Source organism: Galeopterus variegatus, unplaced genomic scaffold (genome assembly GCF_000696425.1).
Source record: "Galeopterus variegatus unplaced genomic scaffold, G_variegatus-3.0.2 Scaffold11630, whole genome shotgun sequence".
NCBI lineage: Eukaryota > Metazoa > Chordata > Mammalia > Dermoptera > Cynocephalidae > Galeopterus > Galeopterus variegatus.
Genome location: NW_007737741.1, coordinates 4,577 through 14,939, shown reverse-complemented (window position 1 = coordinate 14,939; position 10,363 = coordinate 4,577). Strand labels below are relative to the sequence as shown.

General features: G+C 34.2%; 1 protein-coding gene across 1 annotated transcript in view; it reads left to right on the top strand.

Annotated features, from left to right (window-relative positions):
- LOC103610698 (prolyl 4-hydroxylase subunit alpha-1) overlaps nt 1-9,808 on the top strand; it is a 33,491-nt gene extending 23,683 nt beyond the window's left edge. Inside the window, exons 5-9 of the mRNA XM_008594809.1 lie at nt 568-807; nt 3,645-3,841; nt 6,064-6,240; nt 8,692-8,762; nt 9,778-9,808. Of these exons, the coding sequence (XP_008593031.1) occupies nt 568-807; nt 3,645-3,841; nt 6,064-6,240; nt 8,692-8,762; nt 9,778-9,781 (689 nt within the window). The 3' untranslated portion in view covers nt 9,782-9,808. The remainder of the gene's footprint in view (nt 1-567; nt 808-3,644; nt 3,842-6,063; nt 6,241-8,691; nt 8,763-9,777) is intronic.
- The last annotated feature ends 555 nt before the right edge of the window (nt 9,809-10,363 follow it).

The window sequence follows — 10,363 nt, the reverse complement described above, 5'->3', positions numbered from 1 at the left end:
GCGTTGCTCCCGCGCCTCACTCAGCCAGTGAGCGGGAACCGGTCTGCATGTGGGATCCGAACCCTCGGGCGGGAGCGCCGCTGCACTCCCAAGCGGCGCACCCTCCCGTGCGCCCCCGGGCCGGCCCTTTTTTTTCTTTTTTTTTTTTTTTTTCTGATGCTGTTTTAAAGAAAGAAACAAACTAGTTGGCAGATTGAAATCTCTTCTGTACATTCATCTTTTGCCCAGATTCTTGGTTTGGAGTAAGATAGATATATTTCATATGGTGATTCCTGCTGTGTTAAAAATAGCATATTTAAACTTAACTGATAATTTCATTTTGATAAGATGGCTGATAATTTAAGTCTTGGATTCTCTAGGTCCCACATCCCCTATTACCAGCTGTGTGATTCATATTATGCTACATTATCTTGTAGAGTGTTCCTTTGTTTATAAAATTAGGATAATTTTTGCTTTTCCTACCTCATAGGATTGTTGCAAAGTTCAAATGAAAGTGAGATAGAATTTTGAAGGTTGTATAGGCTATAAATGAAGATTTCTAAAGTTCTCTGTATTTTCTTTTCATAGGAGTAAAACACAAATCTTTTCTAACAGCCGAGGACTGCTTTGAGTTGGGCAAAGTGGCCTATACAGAAGCAGATTATTATCATACAGAACTGTGGATGGAACAGGCCCTAAGGCAGCTGGATGAAGGCGAGGTTTCTACCATAGATAAAGTCTCTGTTCTAGATTATTTAAGTTATGCAGTATACCAGCAGGGAGACCTGGATAAGGCACTTCTGCTCACAAAGAAACTTCTTGAACTAGGTAGGTTTTCTGGGCTAATTTAAGGGTATAGTTGTATTGGGGAATCTATATTATTTCTCTGTCTGCATATCTAATTTATCCATTCATCCATATAACTTTGGTACTTTTCATTTGTTAGAAGTCAGGAGCCTTATCTATCAGACATTTGCTCACCTAACAGAACTGATATCGGAGGAGAGGGTCTGGGAAGGCCCCGTAGCCAGCCTCAATACACCCTGTCCTCTAGCAGGTTCTTGACTCTGCCACAGGAGAATTCAAGGACAGAGTCACAGTACAAAGTGAAAACAGATTTAATGTAACGGTTAAGAACAGGCTTCACAGAGAAAGTGTGACCTAGCTCCAGAGACTGAGCAGGGTCTGCACCAAGTTTAATATAGAAGTAAAAAATGCACACTTAACGTTTAGTGCAGAGTGTAGGCTGGCTTGAGAGTGAACCAACAGCCTCTTAAGTTCAACACAAAAGTAAAGTGTACACACCTCTCCCGGCAAAGTGTGGGTGGCTCCAGGAAATTGAGCAACCAACAGCAGCAAGTGTAATACAAAAGTAAGATATATGCATTTACAGACAAAGTGCAGGCTGGTCCCAGAGTGAACATCCGCTTCTAAAGGCAAGTTTGATACAAAAAAGAAATATACACCTCAGGTGGAGTACAGGCTGGCCTCAAAGAGAGTGAGCAGCAGCAGCCCTGCCTTCTACCAGGATTCAACTTTTATAGTTTTGCTATCTGATAGTAGTAATGCTGTCTAATGATTATTTAACTAAGGGGGTGGCTCTCAGTTATGTACTAAAGTTTTGCACATGCTCATTTTGTCTCTTTAGAGCCTCCTCATTGGTCAGATTCTAACATACCTACTGGAAAACACCCCTCCAGTGACTCTAGTGGAAGGATTAAAGGATAAAGTCACCTCCACTGAGCATGTTCAATTGTTGGGGTTATATAGCTCCTTTTTACTGAGCATGCTCAGCTATTGGAGTGATACAAATCTGCCCTTTGTGGTCTCAATTTCTCTGTGTTGGTGCCGAAAATAGATGCAATGAGCAACAGTAACTCTCCTCTAGAGAAGGGCCTAGAGGATAGGCCTAAGCCTTGGGGAATGACTTGAAACTCAGAGGAGTGTCCTAAAACCCGAACCCAGAGAAACTGAGCATCTCCTATCTCAGTACCACAATGATGGGTGTGTGTTCTTCATTCTTTAGGAATTTCAAAGGTGGATCTAACCTAGCTAACTTAGTCAAAAACGTTCATTTACAATGTTGCCATATTAAATGTTAGCCAATTTTCTTTGAAGGGTGTTTTTGGTTTATTGTATTTCATATTAAAAAATAAAGTCATTTGATATCAATGGACTGAAAATATATTTGGCCGGCATATTCAAATGTTAGAAAAATGAAATCTTATGAAAATTTTACCACTAGTACTTTGAACAAAGATGTAGTGTTGGTCCAAGGACCACATGCATCAAAATTATTTGCATACTTGTCAGAAATGAAAATTCTTTGATCTCTACCCCAGTCCTACTAAATCATAATCTCTGGAGATGGAGACCAGAATTCATATGAAAATAAATTCAGGTGACGTTTGGTATACAGTGAAGCTTTAAAACTTTTTTTTAAAATTATTTTTATGAATAGGAAAATATGTTAGAAGAGTCAAACACCTCAAAAGGATCGATCATCTGAAAATGAACCTTTCATGATTTTGTTATTTCTTAGTTGGGTGGATCAATAAATTGAGATACTAATTCAAGTAACTGGTTTTTCTTTGGCAGCTAGCCAGTACAGGACCTGCTGTTAGCAACACCACACTCTAATCATCTGAGCTAACTGGGCAGCCCTCAAGTAACATTTTTTTTTTCCCCAGTATTTTCCTCCTGATTTAAAGTGTACTTTGCACTCATTGTAGAAAATTTATCAAAACAGAAAAAGATGTAGAATAGTCATCCATAAGCCAGCCACCCAAAGATACACACAAATTTTTGTTTCCTTGTAGTATAGACCCCCCTCCACCCCCCACACACTTATTTTTTTAAATAGAAAATTAGGCTTATGTTGTATATATAGCATAACATATTGTAAGCAGTTTCTGAAGGACAAAAATATTTAACAGTATATGGCTAGATTTCCTAAACATTTCAATTAATTTCACAATTGAAGTCTCTACATACTGTTCTGACTTTTTAAATTTTTATGTGTGTATGTGGTTGTTTGGACTTTTTTTTCTCTCCAGTATGGGCAGTATAGTCCTCTTTTCTCTAAAAGGGAGCTAAAAATTATGGCTAGCAATTCAGAGGCAATTAGTGGAGTGTGGCTTATTTGAAAATTATACCATTAGTTTCCCTTTTCCTTCTTACTTTGAAATTTGGAACTGAAATCCACTCAGCCTCAGAAGTAGGCTATGTTCTGCATTTATATCTGTGGTAAAAGTTGTTTTTGAACTGTGTATGCTCTGTCTTCCCCATGGTGATTACCTTTCAGTCACAGGAAAATCTCTTCCATTGCTTAAAATAAGTAGGATGAGTAAGATTTTAAAATCCATTAGACATCGAATTAAACATAGTTAATTCAGCTGATTAGTAAGTTCTCATAGTATAAGCAATAGTTGCTACCTTGAAATAAATGGCTGTTCTGTCTCCAGAACTGTTTCTATTTAGGTTGACTATATGTCCTGATTTATTGGGGGCAGTATAAATTTACACCTATTGTTTTGGTATAATTTTTATTAGTGCTTCCTTTCACTCTCAAAAGCGTCTTGGTTTGGAAGATAAATGATATATTTCCTGTTTTTATATTACTGTATTCTAATACTTGAATAACTATAAACTTTCTCCTCTAATAGATCCTGAACATCAGAGAGCTAATGGTAACTTAAAATATTTTGAGTATATAATGGCTAAAGAAAAAGATACCAATAAGTCTGCTTCAGATGACCAATCTGATCAGAAAGCCACACCGAAGAAAAAAGGGGCCGCTGTGGATTACCTGCCAGAGAGACAGAAGTACGAAATGCTGTGCCGTGGGGAGGGTATCAAAATGGTAAAGTGGCAAAGCCAATTGTGTGTGTGTGTGAGAATGTTTGTATCTGTTTATACATTGTTCTAGAGAGAATCAGAGTTCTTGTATATTTAAGCCTATGTGGTAAAAATCAGAATGACTGCATAAAATATTACAGGATGCCACATTACCTCACTGTAGATGTCACACTCAATAAGCTACAATAGTTAGCAAAATAGCTTTAAAATAAAGCTTGTGAATCATATACCATTACATGCATTTGTGGTAATGTTTCCCTTCTCATAGATCAAAAGAGGTTTATTTTACAGGGTGAAGGATCAAATAAGTTGAGGGGAAGTAATAATTTTTCTTATTTAATGCAAAAGATTTCAGCAGTCTTAAGTAGAAATAATACACTATTCTAAGCAATCTTATGAGACATAACAGATCCATCTATATAATAATCTCTTGTGGTTTTGCTTCTAGTCAACCTTGACAAGATTGTTTAATGAAATATTTGAGTCTGTTTAAGAAACACCCAAAATGTAGAAATTTTCAACAAATTTTGACTTTAACATTTTTTCTTTAAAAGACCCAGATATACGTATAAATATCCCTTTATTATGTATTTATGTTTATGTATTTATAATTCAGAATGCCAGTTCTTCAGGATGTTAATAGATATTAGGCCAGAAACAAAAAAGTTCCAAGTCTGTTAAACTTTGTTAAACAGTTGAACACAGGTTTTTGTTTAGTCTTAGGATTTCTTAGAGGCTTTTTATGATAATGTGCATTACAGATATGATATACATTGTTTTCCAATATTGATTGGTCATGGAACCTTTTTAAAAAGACTATCACATGGTACTAGTGTTCAAATGAATGTGGGCATACATAGGAGTTAGTGAATTTTTGGAGTAAGTACTTTTAAATATAAGCATTTGGAAAGTGTTTAAATTTTTCTTTACTGCTAATAAAACTCAAGCAGGGCTTTACATTTTGATATTGATGACTGCTGGCAGCCTAACCACTAACAACAAATAAATACATCATATCTATGTTGACACTTGATGGCTAGGTTTATGGACTCTTGGGATGACATGCTTGCTCTTACTTGGGGAGCTAATGAGTAAATACAAGGATAGTAACACTTTGTCAGACTCATTAAACATGTTTTTCCATTTTATTTCTAAATATTTTAGTATGTATCTTTTAAAGATAAGGACTCAAAATAATGATTATTTCATTATCACACCTAAAAAAATTCACAGTAGTTCCATAATATCAAATTCCTAGTGTTCAGATTTCCAAAAGCAATCAGATATTTTTTATTATCCTTAATAACTCTTAAAGGAAGAGAACAAAAATAGAACAATAGGTACAAAACAGGAGTCTGCTAATTTGCCAATTTGTTGATGTGACACATGCATATCAACTCTGCTTTAGAACGAAGGAGCATCCTTTCGCTCAGAATAAATTCATCTCATCATTATATAGAAGACTTATTTGATATAAAGCCTTGGATTTGACCCTAGGTAAATAAAGTGCATAGAGAATAAACATGAATCATTTGTCTTAGTATATTATTTAATAATTAAAACAAACTAATCATATTCTTGCTTCATATATGACATAATTGTTTAATCAAGAGAAGAATCAGTAATGAAATAACTTGTTTCAGTAATACATAGATGATTGAAGGGAACATTTATTTGTTTTGTTGACTGTTCTATTTTTATATCCCCTCATAAAAACAACTGGCCTCTTTTTTTAATATCCTATTTTCTCTTTTTCAGAGCAACTCATTTTCACCTTTGCTCATAAAAATATTTGTTTTTGTTTTAGGAAAATTTGGTTTGGTTTTGCTTGTTTTTTTCCTTCTGGAAACTTTCTCTTTCCGTAAGCTTCCCAGTTACTTCATGAAGTTTGGAGCAAAGCTGGGCATTCATTTCATATTTCCATAAACATTTCATTGTTTCTTTCACACTTATAACACCTGGAACTTTATTTTGATGAGAGAAGGGTTAAAGGAAAAACCTTATTTTTTTCCTTAATTAAGGCCTCCCATCTCTTCCCCAGAAAATAATCGTTTTTTTAAAAATCCTGTTTGACGCAAAATATTTGCAGAGTACTACTACTTTTGTGTATTCTTCTGGAGATGCTCTTTTTAGGCTAGCATGATTATTGCTTCTTATCTATATAGGAATAGGTATTACAAATATTATTACTCTGATATATTTATCATTTTCTTAACTTTTGTTTAGACCCCTCGGAGACAAAAAAAACTCTTTTGTCGCTACCATGATGGAAACCGAAATCCTAAATTTATTCTGGCTCCAGCCAAACAGGAGGATGAATGGGACAAGCCTCGTATTATTCGCTTCCATGATATTATTTCTGATGCGGAAATTGAAATTGTCAAAGATCTAGCAAAACCAAGGGTAAGTAATTTTTTCTTTTTTCCTCCTCAATTTATTGTATCTATGTATCAATTTTTTCTTTGTAAGATAACAGAAAGGACAATTGATATGGCAATAACTCCACAGAAAGTTTTAGATACTGTTGCCTTGACATAATGGAGTTGTTAACTATGCTCTATTTATGCCAGTTTTTCTCTGTTATCAATGCAAGTATCATACCCTGCAACTGAGTTTTTTTTTTTTTTAAATAGTAAGCATATGCAAAGATTTATTCAAATTATTACTGAGGGAACCAGCAGAATGATAATGCTGATTCAAAGGAAGATATGAGAGATTGAATTTAAAATAGTCAGTGAAATAAAAAGTATGCTGAAGTAAGACTCTAACTTAGACATAAAACTAGTGTCCTAAACAGCAATAAAACCACAGTCTTTGGGGTCATCTTTTCCACTGGATGCTGTTACTTTGCATTTGCATCAGAAGAAAGTCATTTGCAACTTAATCTTCAACAATTAACATCTAACTTTACAGAATCTGGGTCCTGATTAGTAATAAATAGTAAATAATAAGTCAAAGTTATATTTCCCTTGGGTATCAGATGACCCTTAGGAAGGCTTGTTAGGCAGTGCTCTAGAATGGGGGTCAGCAGACAGGGCCACATAGTAAATATTACATCACTGAATATCGTTCTTTGCAACTGAGTTTTAAGCAATGAATTATGAAAATTATAGATGAGATTTTTATTCACACTTAACCAATTTGTGTTTCACCGTCTTCCTGAAAACTTTCCTATATATTGTGGAGTCTTTTTATCTCAGAGATTAAAAAACCCAACTTTCTCATTCTTTTAATATTTTTATCTGAAAGAAAACATGAAGTATTTTTCTTCCCTTTTAGGCACATTACTACTACAAAGATTGGGCACGAGTATCATGCTAATTTGAAATTATTATATCATAGTTTTCTGACTTTAACCCACACCATTTGTCTTAATAAGAAAAATAATCTAACATAAACCCAATCCTATAAACTTAGTGTTTAGCATAGAATCTTCTTTTGTGAGAACCTGGGAAAGACTACCCCTTATACTCTTGCCTTTTTTCCCATCAATTTGTTCTTGAAACATATTTGGTCTTATTGATAGTAAAATACAAACTGCTGTCACTTTCATAAAGACATAGTTAGTAAATGCTAGGCATATTTTTGCTCTTATTATTAGCAAATTTTTTTCTGTAAAGGTCAAGATAGTAAACATTTTTAGGCTTTGTAGACCATATGGTCTCTGTCACAACTACTCAACTCTGCTGTCGTAGTGCAAAAGCAGCCAAAGAAAATATGTAAACGAATGAGTGTGGCTATATTCCAATAAGATTTTATTTCCAAGAGTAGACAGCGGGCTGAATTTGGCATGTGGGCCATAGTTTGCTGACCCTTGCTATATCATAAAGGTTTGAATTACATGAATATCTGTAATGTAAAATAAACTTAGTTTTTTTTAAGTTTTAATATTTTTCCTAATTGGTACTCTGTTTTTTACCAAAGATTACATTATAAATGCAAAAGACTGGTCTGATATATATGGGTGCTAACCATGGGAATTCTTATAAATCTACTGCCAAGCAGAATGTTACTTATAATTACATCATATTCTGTTGTTCTCTTTTGAATTCCTTTATTTGCAGTCAATAAACTCAGTAAACCAAAATATCTTGACAAAATATTAATTAAGAATTCATTTTAGCATGAAGATTAAGTCTTGTATCTCTGGGTGTGAAGGCCTCAGTCTTCAAAGGAGATTCCTCAGTTTGGATTGTGTTTATCAATAAATTCAACGGCAATAAAATTTTATGCTCTTGTTAACTTCAAAATCATCCTTCCACTTTTAAAAAAAGTTTAAAATTATTATCTTGGCTATCATTTCTTTCTAACTGTTTTTAACATTTATGAGTTCTTTTCATTTGCCTTTATGCCTAGTCCAAGATTATTTCACTGAATATGTTACTGAATGGGTATCTTGAAGGAAGAAAAGATTGACCTTTAAAACAAATTTTAATAAACGACATTAACCTCTGCAAACAGTTTCATTACTAAAAAAAGAAAAAAATTACATTAAAGGTTTTAGGTTATTAACTGTAAATAGCCATTCTTATAACTATAAATTAGACTTTAAGTTTTAGAAATTTTTCTTTTCCTTACTGTCACATCCTCTAACTCTTGAAAGAAATTTAATTTCCAATCTCTTTTGTTTATGTACTCTCCACCCATGCAAAACAAAAACAAATAATATTTTAAGAATACAAAAACTTAAAAAATCAACTGGCTTTCAAGGCCCAACACAAGGTGACTGGAAGTGTATGGAGTTATTTCCTCTTTTCAGCCTCCTTTGTAAAACCCCCAGAATTCTGACTGGTTGGATAAATGTGATTCATTTTTTGTCTTGTAATGCAACTATTTTGATGGTTGGCTTCACAGCTGAGGCGAGCCACCATTTCAAACCCAATAACAGGAGACTTGGAGACGGTACATTACAGAATTAGCAAAAGGTAAGAGATATGTGTGCTGCATATTTTGCCCTCTAATAAGTGTTTTGTACATCCTACAGGAATTATTCATTTAAGGAAAGTAGGTCATTTCAGTCTCCAGCTCAAGTCACCACCTTGCATATAAACAGGATAACGCATGGATAAACTGCTCTGTGTTTCACAGGTCTTTCCCTTTAACTAGAAGTTCTGTTTTCAGTCTTTAATTGGTCTGTTATTTTTAGAGAGTTAATATACTTTTTTCAGATCAGGTATTAAATATGCAGGAAATGGCCTGATAAATATTTTCTTTTTCCCTTTTGTTGCCAAAGGGGGAAATAGAGAAAAAGAAGCAGTCTGGTTAATCTGGAAGTAGTCCTTGCTTATGCGGTTCTCTCACATTCTTATGCTGCAGTGATTCACATCATCCTTCGTGGCAATTGTGTTGGCATTTGTTCATACATCTTGTAAAATACCGTTGTCATTATGGAGTAATCTGTATTCTCTCTGTTGGAATTTTTTGTTTTAAAAACTCCTGCTGACTCAAAAGTTGAAAATGGGAAGAGCTTTTGAGTTCAGTGTTTCAAAAATTACTTGTGAACTTAGTTGCCTTTTACTTCTCCAGAGATACTTAAAGTGTTTTATCTTGGTAAGAATTTTAAAAAATGAATTTGAGACTAGTATTTTTTTTTTTCAAAATATTTAAGGAACATTAAACTTCTAGATCTGAGAAAGCTCCTGTGAAACCCACTGCTGTAAATCATTTACATACAACTTCAAATGATTTTTTGTTAAAAAAAGTGAAAGGACAATAAATCTACAAAAAAAAATCTGTCAACACATTTTCTCTTGATTTGGACATGGCTATTCTCATTGCCACCTTTCTAAATGTTTTTGCTGATTTGAAACCATTACCTATCATCCAGACCAATCCGAACCCTTCCAATCACCTGTGGCTTGGCAAAACAAAACAAAATGAACAAAAGGCCCAAATTGCCTGCTACTGGAGTAAGTCCTTGTCCTTTCTCTTTTTTTGTAGCTGAGCCGAGCTACAGTACATGACCCTGAGACTGGAAAATTGACCACAGCACAGTACAGAGTATCTAAGAGGTAAGGGAGTAATGGAGAGAACTTCAGCTATAGTTGGACCATTTTCTTTATTGAGAATCTAATTTTCACAAAACCCATGATATGGTTTCTAAGACCTAGGCTATTAGGCGTAAGTATTTGATATCTGTGCTTGAATTTTCATGATGGACTAATAAGACATGGTTATGAGGCAGTTAATAGACGTTTTCCAAAGTAATTAATTAAATTACAAAATGCCTGGTGAGCCTCCCCAAACCCTAACTGATAAGTTGTGTTGTATTGAAGCAAGAGAAATTCCCAAAGACCCTTCACAGAACAAAGCTCTGTAGGAAAGCAAGGGTTTAAAAATGTCTGGGTCACCCAATAGTTGTAGGTATTTAGAAAGTAAATGCCTTGAATGACTACATAACAAAGCCTTTGCAAGTCAATCAATTTCAAATTCCTTGCTTTTAACAATGTTTAAAGAGAGTCTAATTAGATTATTAGCTGATAGATACTAAAATAGTTTTAAAAATAAATCACTTTGTAACTTAGGT